This window comes from Carcharodon carcharias, chromosome 1 (assembly GCF_017639515.1).
Source record: "Carcharodon carcharias isolate sCarCar2 chromosome 1, sCarCar2.pri, whole genome shotgun sequence".
NCBI classification, from domain to species: domain Eukaryota; kingdom Metazoa; phylum Chordata; class Chondrichthyes; order Lamniformes; family Lamnidae; genus Carcharodon; species Carcharodon carcharias.
In genome coordinates this window covers 176804088-176824041 of record NC_054467.1, presented here as the reverse complement: position 1 = coordinate 176824041, position 19954 = coordinate 176804088, and the positions used below count along the sequence as shown (strand labels likewise).

At 39.6% G+C, this 19954-nt stretch overlaps 1 protein-coding gene across 1 annotated transcript in view; it reads left to right on the top strand.

The window, feature by feature from the left end:
- Positions 1 to 19954, top strand: part of map3k1 (mitogen-activated protein kinase kinase kinase 1, E3 ubiquitin protein ligase) — a 126006-nt gene that overhangs the window by 59145 nt on the left and 46907 nt on the right. Inside the window, exons 2-5 of the mRNA XM_041184588.1 lie at positions 8374 to 8524; positions 10609 to 10830; positions 13735 to 13935; positions 16347 to 16463. Coding sequence (XP_041040522.1) covers positions 8374 to 8524; positions 10609 to 10830; positions 13735 to 13935; positions 16347 to 16463 — 691 coding nt within the window. The remainder of the gene's footprint in view (positions 1 to 8373; positions 8525 to 10608; positions 10831 to 13734; positions 13936 to 16346; positions 16464 to 19954) is intronic.

The window sequence follows — 19954 nt, the reverse complement described above, 5'->3', positions numbered from 1 at the left end:
CCATTATTTATACTTCGCTTGATTCTCCTCCCAACCCCATTTACCACATCTCACCCTGTTACAATGTTTAGTTCATGAGGCCTTTGTCAATATTTTTAACAATGTGGGCCATCTCTCCTCACTTCTGATAACTAGGATGATATCGGAGTTGAGAGGATATGATTATGAAGAAAAACTTGGGCAAACTCAGTGATATTCCCTGGATTAGAAAAGGAGACCTGGTAGAAGTGTTCAAACTTGTGAAAGGTTATGAGAGAGTGGTTGAATGCTTATAGGTATTAGAATATGGCATAATTGTAGTTTGTGGCCTTTTAAGGCATTTATTAAGGCACAGTAAGGATATCTGGGTGAAAACAGATTTGCATAAGAATCCTCCTCAGGTCATGGCTAAACCACATCTGGCAAAGTAACTGGTCTTTACTTAGCAAATACTGTATTTGACCTGGGAATGTTTGCAATTTATGATGAATTGTTCCACTCCTGAGCATAAAATTCCTCCAAATTGAGCACAGGTTTCTCAAGCAGCAAATGCTTGAGGTCTAGCAACTGTCATTTGCTTATTCCCTTGAGTGTTCGTTCTCATCTTTCAATGTATTCTACGTGGGATGTTTTTGAATCTTGTGGAGGGAGAGTTAGGAAGGGGAACGGGAAGAAACCATTTTCGATGCCTGAGTTTGCTGTAAGGAAGTGGCCTACTTTAACAACAGTGTTAGCACACTAGGTGAAAGATGGTTCATTCCTCCTCCACTCCGCTCGTTTGACCTTGTTTATTGTCATAATGTAAGCTTTATTTTCTGTGATGCTTTTGAAACTTTGAGTTTGTGACTTTACATGTCGAGCGATCATAACTGTTTCTATAAGTATCTTTCAAAATAACCGAGATGTATTTGCCAAGCTCAAATACAGTGGACTAGGGTGAAATCTAGACCAGAATTCCCTCTGTCTGGTTCCGAAATCCAAATACATTTTTGTTGATTGTAGGGATCAGGCAAGATATTTGGAGGTAACGATCAGCAAATGATGCTTTGCCATTTTCCTTTTGTATTTGTGTGTTGGATCTCAATTCATTAGAGGCTCAGTCAGAAGGAAGCATGCATTTTGTGCTGCCTCTGAAACCAGCTCTCTGCAACCACGTGAAGTTAGATCCTGAATGCACTGGAGGTCCAGAGTTCATCTTTAGTGTTGGTGTTAATCAGGGGTACTGCTGTCAATGATATGTAATCAATACAGCAACTATCCAGAAGATTTCCTTGTTTGGCTGATTGTACATGAAAATTTAACTTTTTAGTGGTTTTTAAAAATTTTCTCCTGAACTGGTTGACCACTGTTAAAATGTGGCCCATGAATCTCCAACAAACACCTTTAGTAAACCTAGACAGTAAGTACTAGAATATTTGACCATGAAGGAATGTCATAGTTAAGCTTGCTGTCAAATTTTCACCCTGTCCAATTGGGGGTCACTAGATAATCATCAGAAGCAGGAACCCAAGTGACTTTTCCTCTAATGAGCCAGGAGCACTAACCAGTTGCAATGATTCAACCTCTGTCCTGGCTGAGATTATCTTTCTCTTTCTCCATGTAGCATACTCATTGTTGGACAAGGTGAGGAGACAGGCCCCAAGAACTATCTCAGCCAGTCCAGGGATTGAACCTGTTGGCATTATTCTACACTACTTTATTCATCTAACCATCCAACTAACTGACCCATTGGGATCATCTACTTAAGCATAAAAAAGCTTCAAACCTGGAATATTCTGTGACTTATTGCAAGTTATCTTCATCGACAAAATCATTGGGCTGAACTACATGCAAAGTATTCAGGAAGACCAAACCAAAATTAGAAATTCTTTTAACATGTCTGAATTTTCCTGTTTTAGAAATCAGTTCTCCTTCCTTCATCTGTTTAAAAAAATGTTTTAATATGTTTAAAATAGATGTGTGCATTATGTTTAGATAGGTAGCACACATTGCTAAGATCTTTGTTAGTGGTAGGAATTTTCTCCCATGTTTTGAAAAGTTGTCTTTGGGTGAGTGGATGGTGACCTGGTTTGGAATAAAGCACTACACTTTCATTTTTTGAAACTGACCAAAATTGTTGTTTTTTGCATTTGGGTTTGGGGGGGGTGGTGGAGGGGTGGTGGTGGCGGTGAGGTAGAGGAAGAAGTGAAGAAAAAAAAGTAGCTGTGCTAATCCATAATGAAATGGCTGGCTGATAACTGCCAAGCTTGAATATAATGCAAAACTGCTCACAGTTGGGCATGATTGGTTCTAGATTGCTAGTCATTGGTTTAATGCTGATGTAACTGATGCAGTGGAGAATACCTTTCAGCAAATGGATTTGGAGGTGTGTTGAGAGAATGCAGTGAGCTTTACCCTGCGTCTAATCAATGTAAGCTGACTTACATGTGCTGAATGCAAAACGTTTAAAAGATGCAGTGGGATTGTCATCCGCCCTGTTAATAGGTACAAAAAAAAATTCTTCTCTAAGCATCTCAAGCACACTTGTGCAGATTTAGTTTCCTGCCCCTCCACCAGGACCATCATTTCATATCCATTCTAATTCCATCTTTAATTACTTAGTCCTCTTGCTGATTCTTTAGTAAGGCATAATAAGACTAGTGTCAACCATACACAGCATTGTTCTAACATTACAGAGTTAAGTGTTAATTTGGATAGCTGTTTCAAGTGAAAAAAACACACGCAAGGAGTGTGATCAAAAAGGAAAAGACAGGAAAATCCTTGACTACAGGAGGTCCAATAACACCTGAGTGACCAGCAATGGGGTGATAAACTGAATCAGCAACCTACTAATCACTGTTCAACTACCAGGCTACATATTGGTAGTTCTTCCTCATTTTGATGAGCATTTGTTTGCACTTCATTATTTAATCACCCCTCACCTCATTTAATCATCCCAGCCACCCTTTCATCCACCTGTCTGCTGCAGTTGAGCACATATTCTGCCCCATTTCCAATTCTCCCTGCTGGATTCCTGTTTTCTTTGCCCCAAAAAAAACTCATGGTTGGAAGAAAATGACATATAAGTAGCTGGTGATAGGTGTAGAAATTTGATCAAGTTGTGAAAAGAGTCACAAAGAGAAGAAAAAGTTTCCTGTCCTAAGCAAATAAGCAAGTATCCCAACCCCAGTGGGCAGAAATCTATGGTTTGAACTCGGACCTCTTCCCGTATGCTCATTGAACCCACTGCTGCCTGTACTTTCTGACAGTTGGCATGCCCAGCCCTTACAGATTTCAAAGTCTGTGTAGCTACTGTGTTTCTCCTGTTCTCTTCCTATCCTGTTTACCCCCCCCCCCCTCCCCCAATCCATTCATTAATCCCTCCTCCTTCCTTTTGGATCAATCCCCTTCACATCTTCCCAGTCTTTTCCCTATTCTTCATCATCCTTTAGGGCCTTAAAAGAGGTGGCTAACGAGTTAGTAGATGCGTTGGTGTTAATTTTCCAAAATTCCCTAGATTCTGCAAAGGTTCCATCAGACTGGAAAGTAGCAAATATAACCCCTCTATTCAGGAAAGGAGGGAGGCAGAAAACAGGAAACTATAGACCAGTTAGCTTGACATCTGTCATGAGGAAGGTGTGAGTCGATCACTAGAGGTTATAGCTGGGCACTTAGAAAAACGCAAGGTAACTGAGAAGAGTCGTCATGGTTTTGTGAAAGGGAAAACATGTTTAATTTATTATAGCTCTTTGAAGGAGTAACGTGTTGTGGGTTAAGGGTAGCCTGTAGATGTATTGTACTTGAATTTCCAGAGGGCATTTGATAAGGTGTAACATCAAAGGTTATTGCAGAAAATCTTGTGGTATCGGGGATAACATGCATGGATAAAGAATTGCTGGCTGGCAGAAAACAGTATGCATAAATGGGTTTTTGTCTGATTGGTAAGATGTGACTAGTGGAGCCCCACAGGGCTTTGTGCTGGGGCCTCAACTTTTTACAATTTGCATCAATGACTTAGATGAGGGGAGTGAAGGCATGGTAGCTAAATTTTCAGATGACACAAAAATAAATGGGAAAGTATGTTGTGAAGAAGACATAAGGAGTTTGCAGATGGAAATAGATAAGTTGAGTGAGTGAGCAAAAATAGGCATATGGGAAAATGTGAAAGATTTTCACTGGCAGGAAGAATAAACAAGCAGAGTATTACTTAAATGGAGGATGGCTGTAGAATTCCTAGGTGCAGAGAGGTATTGCCAACTTTGTGGATGACACAAAAATAGGTAGGAAGGCAAGTGGTGAGGATGACAGAGTCTACAGAGTGATATAGACAGGTTAAGTGAGTGGGCAAAAACGTGGCAGATGGAATATAATGTGGGAAAATGTGAGGTTATGCACGTTGGCAGGAAGAGCTAAATATTACTTAAATGGAAAAGACTGCTGAAAGCTGCAGCACAAAGGGATTTGGGGTCCTCATGCATGCATCCCAAAATGCTAGCATACAAGTTTAGCAGGTAATAGGTAAGGCAAATGGAATGTTGGCCTTTATTTCAAAGGGAATGGTGTATAAAAATAAGGAAATCTTGCTAAACTTTACAAAGCACACGTAGAATACTGTGAACAGTTTTGGGTCCCTTATCTAAGGAAAGATATACTGGCACTGGAGGCAGTTCAGAGAAGGTTCACAAGGTTGATCCAAGGTATGGAGGGATTTTCTTACAAAGAGAGGCTGAGTCAGTTGGGCCTGTACTCATTGGAGTTTAGAAGAATGAGAGGCAACCTTGATGGAGCATTTAAGATTCTTAGGGGGCTTGACAGGTTAGATGCTGAGAGGTTGTTTCCCCTTATGGGAGAGCCTAGGACCAAAGGGCATAATCTCAGAGTAAGTGGTCACCCACTGGGGAGGAATTTCTTCTCTGAGGGTAGTGAATCTGTGGAATTCTTTGCTGTAGAGAGCTGTAACGGCTGGGTCGTTAAGTATATTCAAGGCTGAGATAGACAGATTTTTAATCAGTAAGGGTATCAAGGGCAATGGGGAAAAGGCAGGAAAGTGGAATTGTGGATTATCAAATCAGCCATGATCTCATTGAATGGTGGAGCAAACTCAATTGCCAAATGGCCTACTTCTGCTCCTATGTCTTATGGTCTTATGATCTAGGTGTCTGGGTGCATGAGTCACAAAGTTAGTATGCAGGTACAGCATGAAATCGAGAAAACTAATGGAATGCTATCCTTTATGGTGAGCTGAACATAACAGTAAGGATGTTATGCTTCAGTTATACAGGGCATCTTGAATACTGTGTGCAGTTTTGATCTCCTTATTTAAGGAAGGAAATAAATGTGTTGGAGGCAGTTCAGAGGAGGTTTACCAGATTGATACCTGGAATGAGCAGGTTGTCTAATGAAGGTAGGTTAGACAGACTGGACTTGTTTCCACTGGGGTTTAGAAGAGTGAGGGATGACTTGATTGAAGTATCTAAGATCCTGAACGGCCTTGACAAGCTGGACATGGAAAGGATGTTTCCTCTTGCGGGCAAGTCCAGAGCCTTGTGTGGGGGGTGGGGTGGGGGGGGCACGGTTGTAAAATTAGGCGTTTGCCTTTTTAGGACAGATGAGGTGAATTTTTTTGAGGGTTGTGCGACTTTGGAATTCTCTGCCTGAGAAGGTCGGGCGGGGGGGTGGGGTGGGGTCATTGAATATTTTTAAGGCAGATAGGTTCTTGCTAGGCAAGGGATTCGGAGGTTTTCAGGAGTAAATGGGAATGTGGAATTTGAAACAGGAACGGATCAGCCATGATATTGATCAGAACAGGCTTGAGGGGCTGAATGGCCTACTCCTATTTTGTATGTTCGTATCTTCCTTTTCCCTGTCATAATTTCTGTTCCAGAGCTATCCCCCCCCATTTGGATGCAGATGCTTCTCCCTCATCAACAGGTATTCAAGTGGCTTGTTTCGTTGCTATAGTATGATCACCTCTCTTTCTCCCACCCCCCCACACCCACCCTTAGCTCCCTCAACCCCACCTTTCCTTACTCCAAAGAGGTGTTGTGCGTTTCCCCTTCTGGCTGATAGTTCCATAGTTAAACCAGCCTCAAGAAGAATACAATGTATATCAACTGACCATGATTTAATTTCTCAAATGTTTTTGAAGCATTCTCTGCAATTGCACTTTTACTGCCTCATTCATCCAATCCGTGGGGAGTTAATATTACAACAATATTCTGAATAATGCATCTGTTGCCATTGAATTTAACTGCCCCAACTCCATTTAGTCTTTAAAATGGGCTCCTTCAGCTATGTCAGCCAAAGAAAATGACCATATATCGTCAGTGAGTAGGAAATCCGAACATACAAATTAGGAGCAGGAGTAGGCCATTCAAACCCTTGAGCCTGCTCCACCATTCATGGATGATCTGATTTTTAACCTCAACTCCACATTACCACCTACCCCCAATAGCCTTTCACCCTTTGCTTATCAAGAATCTATCTAGCTCTGTCTTAAAAATATCCAAAGACCCGGCTTCCTCTGCCTTTTTAAGGAAGAGTGTTCCAAAGACTCACGGAACTCAGAAAAGATTTCTCCTCATCTGTCTTAAATGGGCGACCCCTCATTTTTAAACAGTGACCATGAAATGTGTGTTATATGGCAAGATTATTCTTGAGTTCTCTGCCTAAAGGAAGGCCTTGGTGATTATTTACCAAACCACAGCAAAGTGCCATGATTTTTTACTATGGGTAGGACGAGGAGGCAGGCCCCAAGTCTCCGTCAGCCGGAAAGGGGATCAAAGCCTGTGCTTTTGGCATAAGCAAGATTATTAATATGTGATATACTTCAGAAGATCTAGTTTAAGGATCCTATAGCACTCTAGCACTTCACTGTTTGGCAAGAAATGAAACTGGGAGAATTTTGGCATGGATAAATTTTGTAAACTTTGGCTGAAAAGATGGGAGCTATAATTTTTCAGCAATGTTGCAATACTGAAAATTTGGGTGGTTTATTTTTCAGGCCCCTGCCATAAAGTTAGAAGAAATGAGCCCATGCAGTATAACTGAATGATAAAATGCACTTCTTGTTTACCCTGTGCATTAGATTCTGCTGAAGTAGGCTTATACATTCCTAAAGAAGATAGGCTTCTGTGCTGCTGAATTTGGGGATAAGTTAGTGATCCTGCTGTCCTGTATCTGATGTATACCTGTGTTGTTTTACCATTGCTGAAAGGTTCCATTCAACATGTTGTAGTTATTATAAATTGTTTAAATTCACTGTCCTAGGCTAATTTTTCTGTAAACTGCAAGAATGGAGGCTTTGATTCATATGTTGATCAAAAATCTAACTGTCTTGTTTGATCATATGTTGGCTTATTTGTGTGTGTATTTATTGTAATGAGTTTGCTGAGGGCCTCTAGTTTTATCTGTCATGAGATGTGGGTGTTGCTGACAAGGCCAGTGTTTGTTGCCCATCCCTAGTTGCCCTAGAGCTGAGTGGCTTGCTAGGCCATTTCAGAGGGCAGTTAAGAGTCCACATTGCTGTGGGTCTGGAGTCACATGTAGGCCAGACCAGGTAAGGATGGCAGATTTCCTTCCCCAAAGGATGTTCATGAACCAGATGGGTTTTTACAACAATCAATGATAGTTGTCATGGTCACCATTACTAAGACTAGCTGAAATTTCCAGATTTATTAATTGAATTTAAATTCCACTAGCTGACATAGTGGGATTTGAACCCATATCTCCAGAGCATTAGTCTGGGCTTCCGGATCACTAGGCCAGCAATATTACCACTATGCTACCATATCTCCTCTCTGCCCCACTGTGCGCCCCTCCACCGGGGCAAAACAAGTGTCAAACAAGTTTACAACATGACACTGGATTGTTGTTAAAATGTCTGAACATTCTGTAACTGGCCTTTGGTCAGTTTGCTCACTCACTTGGACACTGATCTCGCAACAAAGGACCAAGAAGGCACATGTAGGCAATTTATTTTTATAGTTTGTAGTTTGAATTTGTTGAACAGGTCCCTTTTTAATTTTTTTTATGTAGCAGCTACTTTCATGATATCTTTCCCTGTACATGGATATTCAACTGGTTTATTTGGCATTTAAATGATTATGGAATTAATTTGTATGACTGCATTTGAAGTTTTCATTCAGGCACTTGTTTGTTCAAATATTCCAGTGATTGTGTCTTCTGGCAACCACAGACTTTATGGTTTGCATTTGAAACATGTTCAGATCATAGAACCACGCAGGCTACCTTACAATCCTTGGATTTGCTATTATTTGTTACTGTGAAAGTTGGCTCATGGTACGATAGATAAAGTGCACCTATATTAAGGAAAACAGAACTAATGAACACAGCATGGTGTAATTTTTAGATTTTGTTTGTTATTTATCTTTCCATATCTTTTTTTCTCCTCAGTCGTGACATTGAAAATAAGGAAACACTCAAGGGGTTACCAAAAATGGATGACCGCCCAGAGGAGCGTATGATCAGGGAAAAGCTCAAGGTGACATGCATGCCAGCTTGGAAACATGAATGGCTAGAAAGAAGGAACCGGCGAGGGCCTGTAGTAAGTACAATTAGGGATGATCTAAAAGTAACACGCTTTGGAGCACAAGTTCAAGCAGAATTCATTTCTGAAGTCTGAACCTTTATTCTGTGACAGTGCGCCCTTTTATGTCTTATGTTTTATATACCTACTTCTTTGAAACAAAGTTGTAAGTGATAAAGCTGAGAGTACCTCGAGCTTTGGCAAGAGGGTGAGATTTAACTCAGACAGACTTGCAGTTTGCTATCAGTGGGGTAAATCCTGGTGTTTAGTATTACTGTGGGCTAGTGTGCTTTGGCAGAAATAGATGATGGCCCTGGAGTTTGCTAGCACTAAAGTTGGATTGCCTTTGATCTGGGGTAACAGTGGAGTAGGGAACTGGTGTTTGGCCAGACTGAGAGTTGAATATGGAGTCTGGCTCTTATCATTGTTTAGGAGAAAATCCCATGTCTACAGCACTGGTTTGTGATTTTAGGGGAATCTTTAAACGTTGAATTTGGTTTTGTGTGGATGGTTACTGGATGCATAATGTCTTCTGTTACACTCATTTTCTCATTCATTCTTTCACTCATACATGCTGCATAGAAATTGAGATTTATTCTCTAGGTGCTGTTTATAAGTTTCAAAAAACGAGCAGTGACTGCTGGAGTTCGATCAGTAAAGCTGACAGAATAGCCGTAATGTATCCTGGGGAATTGAGTACCCACATGTACATTTCAATTTCAACTGATATCTCTTGTCAAAATGATCAAAACAAAGCCTGGGCTTTAAGGAAAGACTTTACCTTTCAAGTAAAAATTGAATTGAAGGCATTGTAAGGTGCAAAAGGTAATTGGTTTATGTATTGTTAATGTCGTTAGTTGTTTTGGTTTTACTTTGTTTAAGCCCTTATTTTGGACATAAATTTTAATTTTGAAGAAGGGGGAAATAACATAATGAACAATACTTTCAGGACAAGTTGAACAATTTGTGGAAAATAATTGACCGACCTTATTGCTATACTTGTATAATAGCTGCTGTTGCATCACGTTGTTGTGATATTAACATTAAAAAGCCTCATCACAGTGCCACCTACAGACGTAGCAGGTTCTGCAGGTATGAGTTTCATTGCACATTAAATTCAGTGTGCATATTTAAGTAGACATTGTGGTAGTAAATTAAACCATAAGATTTGGATTTGCAGATATGTTTAATTGTCAAAGGTCACATGTCTGGTGAATACTTTTTTGTCAATACAGAACAAAACATTTAAAAATACATCACAGTGGCATTATAATGAAGTAATATTGCAGTCAAACAGCAACCTCTTGACTTAAGTGATAAGATTATAAAATGTTGATGTTAAATAACTAAATTGGGATACTTTGGGAACCTTATGGATATGTTAAAGTTCCTCCATGAAATGAATGGTCAGAATATTAGACTAACTTTGAATACTACAACATTTCTAAATGTGGTGCTTTTTATTTGCTCATGGAATGTGTGTCTCTGACTAGGCCAGAATTTATTGCCCATTCATAACTGCCCTTGAGAAAGTGGTAGCAAGCTACATTCTTGAACCACTGCAGCCCATGAGCAAATAAAAAGCACCACATTTAGAAATGTTGTAGTATTCAAAGTTAGTCTAATATTCTGACCATTCATTTCATGGAGGAACTTTAACATATCCATAAGGTTCCCAAAGTATCCCAATTTAGTTATTTAACATCAACATTTTATAATCTTATCACTTAAGTCAAGAGGTTGCTGTTTGACTGCAATATTACTTCATTATAATGCCACTGTGATGTATTTTTAAATGTTTTGTTCTGTATTGACAAAAAAGTATACACCTACAATGCTGTTAGTAAGGGAGTTGTAGGATTTTGACCCAGTGATGAAGAAATTGTGTGACCTGGAAGAGTAACTTGTAGGTGATACTGTTCCCATGTGCCTCCTAACCTTTTTCTTGATGGTAGAGGTTGTAAGTTTGCCTATATATGTTTGGTAGAAATTATAAATGATAGTTCGTTAGATTCAATTAAAAAAATACTTTTTCTTTTGAAATCCTAATTGTTAATGCATTTTAGATTATTGCAATGACCCCTATTCTATCTGCCTTGCAGGTTGTGAAACCAATTCCGGTGAAAGCAGATGGGGCTGAGTTAGGCAAGCAAGCATCTGACTGTCAGACAGATATAAATGCCTCACCACAAATGCAGCGAGGAAGGCGCAGCCCTTCCCCTGGCAGTTCTTCTTCTTCTGCCACATCGTCGTCATCCTCCTCAAAAACTACTGCAAAGTCTGAATCTCCAGGCGTAAGAAGGAAAAGAGTATCACCAGTTCCTGTAAGTGCAAGAAGTAAGAATTTCTGTTCTCTCCAATTACTTTGGAAGAATCAAAATTTGCATATTAGATGTAGGAATGCTAAAGCTAATTGCCACACACTGAATAAGTTTCCAAAAAATGATGACTCATCTGAAATAGTCTTTCGCTTGTCCTTTTAAACATTTGTATCTCACGAACCACCCATCTAGGGAAGCATGCTTGCCAAATTCCACCACACCTGTAACACTGAAGACTGAAAACCTCCTAATACGAAGTTTGAACTTATCTGTTGCTTACTGAATAGACCTTCTTATGAATGTTGCCCAATTAATTCATCAGGTAGCAATGATATTTGAAGTTGGCCTGAGGTTTTAATATTTAACATTAGCATCTCTGGGATAAATGAATTAATATGTCATAGTTCAGAAAAGATTGGGTAAAATGAAGAACAAATCATAAAGATTAAATCCATAATTGGAAGATTGAATGTTGTTAGATTTCAATTCATCAGCCATGGTGGAAAATACAATGGAATTTTCCAGAACTGTTCAATGCATTTGCTGGTGTTGTGATTAATATGCTGGTGTTGTGATTATAGTACCAACACTGCCACCATTTGAAATTGAAATTGCAGATAAAACTGCATATGTTATATATAGAATATGCAGCCTAGACGCAGGCCATTGGCCCAACTGAGCTTTGCTGCTGTTAAGGCTCTGCAAGATCTGCCTTCTGCCCTACTTCATCTAACTTACCAACATATCCTTGTATTCCTTTCTCTCTCATGTACTTAGCTTCTCCTTTAATGTATCAATGCTAGTGGCCTCAATTACTCCATGTGGTAGCAGCAGCAAACTCCATTCTCTAACCAGTAAGTTTCTTCTGAATTCTTTCATGGGTTTATTCATGACTATCTTATATTTATGACCCCCTAAGTTTTGGACTACCTCTATTAATTCATCCTTTGGCTTTCTCTTTTCAAGAGAACAGTCCCAACCTCTGCTCAGTTTTTCCTAATTATTATAACCTAAGTTCTGCTATAATGTGCAAATGCAAGCCAAATTTCTGCAACTTGCGCTCCTAAATTAACCCTTCAAGTCCTGTTATCATTCTGGTGAATCTAAGCTGTATCCATTGCAAGGCAATATAACCTTCCTGAGGTTTGATGTCCAAAATTGAATGCAGTGCTCTGTACAACTGAAGTATCATTTCCTCCACCTTGCAATCCAATTTCCTTGCATTTTATTACCTTTTTCATTACTGTATTTCCCTACCCAACACTGTCATGCAGCACTCTCACTAAGATGACTGTGGTTCAGGGAGAGAGCCTACCACCACCTGAAGGCAGCTAAGCATGAGCAACAAATGTGTCATGCCTGCTTTACTCACATCTTGAACAAATGGGAAAAAAAAAAGCAGACAAATCTTGATTAAACACCCAACTGAAAAGTGACACTTGGAACAGTGCAATGTTCTGGCTGTCCTTAAGTGTGCCACTCCTTGGGCTCTGGGAAATGTTCAAATCCCTTAAGTAACATTTCCTTATTATCTCTGAACTGACAGCAGCTGGAAATCTAAGAATTCAGTTGTATTCTTGTTAAAAACATTGCAACTGAAGAATGTAAAAGTTGGAGCATTTGGGATGGGATTCTGTATCTATTCCTGGGGTGAAGATGGTTCATTCAAATGGAGCAAGAAGATTAAGTTATTTTTAGTGGTTTCTGTAGTAGAACCTAATGCACTAAGAAATTGCCCAGAATGAAGCCATTTTATGAAGTGACAGCTATTAGTGGAACACATGCAAAATCGCTTAAATAAATGATTGGTGTTAAATGCACGTTAACCTGCATTGGTTTGTCCACCATGTATGCAAAGTTTTAGTTTAAATTTCTTTCCATGATTTCTGGTCCACTTGGGATGAAAGGATTTCAATCTTCTGCTAATGCTACTCTTAAGATGGCCTTGTGACCATTCTCCATCCCCATGTGGCTAAAATCAGGGTTCAAAGGGTGGCAAATTGAAACTGGATCTATGTTGCTGTCTTACCATTTTGTACTTAATTTTCCATTCAGGTCCCATGGATAAACTTTGAAAATATGGGCAAGTCTGGCATTCTGAGCTACATTTTAAGCATCAACAACACTTTTTAAAAAAAACTCAAATAACTAGTCACTTTTTTTGTCTTTGGGACCTTCTCTTTGCTAATTGGCAGCTAACTTGCCTATTTAACAATGACTTCACTTCAGAAGTAATTGGATGTGAAGTGCCCTCAGGATGTAAGAAGTGCTATTTAAAGACAAGTTGTTGCTTTCTTTTATTTGAGAACTATATATGTAGAAAATGGATCGAATTCATACTTGTGCAGTAGAAGTTTGTTATCATCTGAGTTTAGAACAAGTAATGGAGCTCTTTCCAGCATTTGGTCATATTTTGCATTATGTTGGATGACTTAAAGCCAGAAGTCCAAAAATGGTCCACTTCTGGCTTACATAAGTGCCAAATATTTTTAGTGTCTATTTTTAACAACTCTGTATTTATAATTAGTACTGCTGGAAAGTTATCATGCAGTTATCCTCCAAAATTAATCTACCTTTCATTGATGTGATTGTCCTGTCTCGCTCCCCATGCAAAAATCGTCAAATTTTACAAATCTAAATTTGTGTACTGTCCAGTTGTGGATAAAGATCTTATTCTGTCTTTAAGTTCATTTTATTGAATGTGATTCAAGCCATTTTATGTTTGAATGCTAAACTCTGCTGTGTTTATAACTTATTTGTTAGATCTGTGCAGTCAAAGTGTATTCGTTCTGGGAGCATATGAACATAAAGGAGTTTATTTTTTAAATTAGAAAGTAAGTGGAAACCCAGTGTAGCTAGGTTGATGGATCTGTGCAAGAAGATTGACAAAACATCATTATTTTGTAGTTTCAGAGTGGCCGTGTTACTCCTCCGAGGAGAGCTCCTTCACCAGATGGATTCTCGCCTTACAGTCCTGAGGAAACTAACCGCAGAGTCAACAAAGTAATGCGAGCACGACTGTACTTGCTACAGCAAATAGGTCCAAATTCCTTCCTTATTGGAGGAGATGTTCCTGATAACAAGTACAGGGTGTTTATTGGTCCTCAGGTCAGTTGGATAGCAATGTCTGGTGTCCTACGTTAATATCACCTTGGTTTTCTTTTTGAGGGAAGAAATGTGCAAAGCACACGATACTCACTCTATTTATTTCATTATAGAAACGTTGTAGCTTTGATGTCTCGAGCGAAAAGTTTTAGCCAGTATAGATTCTGGCAGTTGGTTAGACAATTGAAGTTACTATTGTGTATTATTTTTATAATATTGTAAAGCTGTTGGAAAATGCAATGTGTTATGAATGATAATTGACAAAAATGTGTCAGCATACAAGCAAACAAAATTATGCTGCAAGGATCCTGGCAAGTAAAGCATTTCTTCTATTTTATGCACATGGCATGGGCAACCCTTATATTGCAAATGCCATAACATTCATTTTGTTTATCTTTCTGAAAATTTTTAAGAACTTATTTCATCCCATAACCTGACTTCTCTTACTCTCTTCTTTCTCCTCCCCCTCCCCCGACCTTCCCTCTTGCTAGTCTTTCACCTAATGTCAGCAAACTGTACAGTCTTTTGTTTGAGATTGGTCGAATAGGAGAATTTGTATTCGGCCAAGTCTATTTAGCCCAACAAGTTTGGCTCTTTAAAATTGCTGCTATCATCTTATCATATGCTGAGTTAAGTATGTAATGACATAGAACCCAGGCGCACTTTGGGCTGGTGCCTAATATGGTGCCATAAGAAGGATATCATTGCCCTTAAATTGGGTGTTGAGCAACCAAATTGATAGAGGCCTCCATATGAGGGATATGATTGGTTGGAAGGAAGGCATTATACACAACTTCAGCAACAATAAAATTGTCATTCTACGTTCATGAGTATTGTCATTTTGATGCCTAGTGTGTTAGTTTTTTTTTCAAATGCTTACTAACAAAACTAGTGGTGGGAGATCGGAGCGTATGCAGGCTTGTGGATGGTGAGAATTCATTTGCTTGCATACTGTCATGTTCCCTGACGTGCTTTAGGTTAAAATGGAGCACAGAAATCCAGTGATGTCTGCGTCAAGCCCTCTGTACATTCAAAGCAGGCAAAATATATATCCAGAAACTATTACAACTTTTGCATCTATCATATACTGTTGTGTTACTGCTAAATAGGGAAACAATATTTGCACAGTGCTATCTGCTACAATCCCGTTTCTTTTTCGCACACTCCTGAAATCCATATAATATTCATTAAAAATTGCATCATCTATGCCAGAGGCTGTCAACCTTTTTTGCTTCTGAAGGTTCCCTTCCATGTTATAAAATTTCCACAGAATCCCAGTAGCACAAGTATTTTTTTCTGTATAAATATTAGTTGTAGGGTTAAATGTATATTTTTGTTTTACTTAATGTGAAACTTGTTGCTGGTGTTGGCACCAGCCTGAGGATTGGGTGTGGCATGCAGTGACCTATTGCAGCTGTGAGCCACCTTGTGTCTCTGAGCAGTGAGGCTCAGTTACTGGTTAACTGAATTGAATAGTTGGATGCTAAAGTGCAGTTTAAAAATTCATTAGAGGAACAGATGTACCAAGCCCTGCATGATCTCTGGTTATTTTTAGCATGCTGCTTAACCTCCTTTCGGACCTTAGTTGAGAACCCCTGATCTATGCAAAACTTCAGTTTTTCAAATTGTGTAAAATGCCTCTGGCTCTTGCATTGATTTCTTGATTTTAGTGCATTGCCAAAATCTGGAGGATTCTAATTCTGTAATGTATATTAATGCAACAGCTGAGAAGGAGCTGAAAACATGATTGTCCTTTTTGACATTTAACCTTCTCTGAGATTATCACCTTGTTGTTTAAATGTGGAGTTTGTAAATCAGGAAGAGTTTTAGTTGCTTTTTATAATTGAACTAAATGTGCAGATGCCCTTGTTTTGAGGAGAGCTAACTAATGAAAGAATTGAAATACACAGTCCCAATTTCAATCTGACCAAGAATGAAACTTATAAAACTAAATCATAATGTTACCTCGTGTGTTTATTAGATGCTCTTTTTCCTGCAATGCACACCAGTCATGGAATGCCTGTGTATCAGCATGCTTCCTTTCCAGTATCAACCCTAAATGACAAAACCACAAAGGAGAGTGAGGCAGCCAGTGTCCTTCCCCTCTTCCCATGTCCATCTGAATATCCACCATAACCAGGTCCGGGAATAGACTCTGTCTTCCAACTTGCCTACCCCTCACAAACTGAGTGTAGGACTGAAGTGCCACTAAAAATTTGAAGCCTGCCCCCCCCCCCCCCCAACAAACATATGACATTTGTAAAATTGTTAACATAGGGTGATACTAACACCGTCTATGGTAGCCTTCCCTATTGTTTTCAAATATATTGAAAACCTAGATACTGAAAAAATTGTTCCGCTATTAGGCAGCTTTGATTTATTATACAAGATTATAATGATTTAATCTTTTATAGACCTGCAGTTGTGGGCGTGGAACATTCTGCATTCATGTCCTGTTTGTTATGCTACGAGTCTTTCAGTTAGAGCCCTCTGATTCATTGCTGTGGCGAAAGACATTAAAAAACTTTGAGGTAAGCAGAACAAGAAAACTGATTCCTAACTTTTTGAGGAATTGTTCTGAATTTGTAACCTTTTAAGATGTGCTTAAAGGAAAGGAAATAACTTGCATTTATATAGTACCTTCTACATCCTAAAGCAATTTACATTCAATGAAGTACTTATGAAGGGCAGTCACCTATGTAGGAAACACAATAGCTATAAGGTCCTGAAATAGCAATGAAATAAATGATTGGATAACCTGTTTTTAGTAATGATGGTTGAGGGATAAATGTTAGCTAAGGCACAGGGAAAACAAAGTGCCCTGGGATCTTTTGCATTCACCTGAGAGGGTAGGGTAGTTGGGCTTTGGTTTAACATCTCAGCAGAAAGATGGCAGTGTATATTTTTGCATTGTTACTTGTCACTTTTCTGTTTGCAAAGTTAATAACATTGGTCTACTACTGCTCCTATTTGCATGCGGCCTCTTGAGCCGGCTCCACCAGTCAATACAATCGTGTCTTAACCTGCTGCAACCCTACCTTCCTACCCACTCTTTATACCCCTTGATTCCTTGAAACACCAAAAATCTCTATTCTAGCTTTACATATGTTTATGATAGAGCATGCACTCCATCTACCCTCTGGGGCAAGGAATTCCAAAGACTCACAAGAATAATGGCCTGAATTTTCCGAGCAGTGGCAGTGCTGCGCGCAAAGCTTCTCCTGACCCAATGCTGCTGTACCTTTTTCTTCTGGGATCTTCCGATCCAAGCTGTCAAAGAAATGCACAGTATCCCCTGGGAACTATTGTCAGAGCGGATTAGTCAGGGGAAAAGATGACACATCTTTTTATGGTACTAGCTGCTTTGTTCTGGTATTTAAAGTTCCAGTCTTTTAATGAATCTTAATGCATGCAGGGAGGGTAGATGGGTTATGGAGTTACACAGGTGTTAGACTAGGTTTTAAACTGTGTCTTAACGTTTCCTGGGTAACTATCCAGTTAAGTACCATGCATCGGTCCCAGTCTTCAACTCTAGCTCAGGAGTCAGTGACTTCCACACACGGGTATTATCCAGCGGAAGTTTAAATTTCCCAGGCAATTCCCATGTAGGTCCCTGTGTCTGGACCTCCACAGGCCTGGCATCTCCTGTCATCTGTCCAGTTGCCAATGATCCAGAGACTGGAAGATTTGGGCCATTATAAATATTTGACATAATATTAAGAAAAGTATCCTTGCCAAAGTCACTTGTGGAAAGCATCTACATGCGTAACTACATAAACTATTCAACAATATATGTTTGAGTTAATTAGCGAGAAGACATAATGGTCAAAGAAACAGCTTTATGGTAGAGTGCAAATCTATGGTAGAGAGTATAACGATGGTAGAAGTAAGTATTTTACCTCTAAGCAAAGAAAGTTGAAAGGTTACAGAAATAGCACAGCAAGGTATGGAAGAGCAACACATTGTTAAATTACTGGGGATTGAACTTGATTATTTACCAGCTCCTCATGTTTTAATCCCTCTCAGCATTCTGTAATATAATGATGAAGAGATTAGGGGCTAAATTAGTTTTTTCAAACTTCTTTATCATCAAGAATAATACAAAAGAACTGATGAATGGCAATGCTAAATCTGTGTTCAAAAAATGGAAAAGACCAGCAGGTTATATGGATAATTTGCTGAATGTTTACTAGCACAGTCTGCATGTACCAGACAAGTTAACATTTCAGATGTATATCTTCCATCAAAACTGAAGATGATGAAGAATTTTAATGAGGTTAGACAAAAGAAAGCAAAGGGGATGAAAACAACAGACATCCAGTCAGACAAAGTTAATGTGCTGAATAACCTGTAAACTGCTTAATAAACAAAAACAGAATTACCAAGTTTAATTAACTGCTTAATAAAACTGTCTTAAAAGAATGCTGATGGAAAGATGTAAAAATGTACAAATAGTTAAAGTAGTGGAAAGACATCAAAAGTTCCACACAGGTGATAATTTGGGGATGTTGGTAAGGGAATGACTGCAAGTGCAGGAGGTCTGAAATGAAAACAGAAAGCACTAGCGACATACAAGATGAAAGCAACCCAAAACTATTGACCCAGGCTCCCCTAATAACTATGTTCTGATGACTAATCTGCACCTGAAATCTTAATCTGCCTCCTCTTTGAGTCACTGAAGGACACAACACCAGCATTCCCTACTGTAAAGGAAAGGGATATAGTTGAGGGCTGAAGTTGCTAAGTCGGTGCTCTACCCATAGAGTGTGCAACAGAAAATACAGAACTTCCTGGGGCTCTTTGGAACAATATAGAGAGGGAAAAGAGTGAGGTTAGAATTGTAATGGAGGCAATCCACTAGGAGATTTTTTAATGTATTCATATACAGGATGTGGGCTTTACTGGCTAAGCCAGTATTTATTGCCCTCGAAGGTGGTGGTGAGTTTCCTCCTTGAGCCACTGCAGCCCATGTGGTGTAGGTACACTCACAATGCCAGAAGGAAGTTCCAGGATTTTGACCCAGCGACAGTGAAGGAACAGCAGTATAGTTCAAGTCAGAATGCTGTGTGACTTGGGAGGGGAGCTTGCTGGATGTGGTGTTCCCATGCATCTGCTGCCCTTGATCTTTTAGGTGGTAGAGGTCATGGGGTTGGAAGGTGCTTTTGAAGTTTTGGTGAGTTGCTGTAGTGCATCTTGTAGGCGATGTGCACTGCTGCTACAGTGCATCACTGGTGGAAGGATTAAATGTTGAAGGTGTTGAATGGAGTGCCAATCAATTAGGCTGCTTTCCCCTGGTTGGTGTCAAGGCTTCTTGAGTGTTGATGGAGCTGTACTCATCCAGGCAAGTGGAGAGTATTACAACACATACCTGACTAATGCCTTATATATGGTGGACAGGCTTTGGGGAGTCACGTGAGTTAGCTACTGCACAATTTCCAGCATCTGACCTGCACTTGTAGCTACACTATTTATATGCCTGTTCCAGTTCAGTTTCTGGTCAATGTCAACTCCCAGGATATTGATTTGCCGTGGGGGGTGGGGTTAGATTCACTTTTATTGGAGATGGTCATTGCCAGGCACTTGTGCGGCGTGAATGCTACTTAACGCTTATGAGCCCAAGCCTGAATGTTGTCCAGGACTTGCTGCATTTAGACATTAACTGCTTCAGTATCTGAGGAGCCATGAATGGTATATTGTGTGAACATCCCCACTTTTGACCATTATAATGGAGGAAAGGTCATTGAAGCAGCTGAAGATGGTTGGGCCTAGGGCACTACCCTGGGGAAGTCCTGCAGCGATGTCCTAGGATTGAGATGATTGACCTCCAACAACCACAGCCATTTTCCTTTGTGCTAAGTATGACTCCAACTAGTGGAGAGTTTTCCTCTGGATTCCCATTGACCTCAGTTTTCCTAGGGCTCCTTGGTGCACATGTGATCAAATACTGCATTGACGTCAAGAGCCATCAGTCTCACTTCCTCTTGAGTTCAGCACATTTGTCCACGTTTGGACCAAAGCTGTA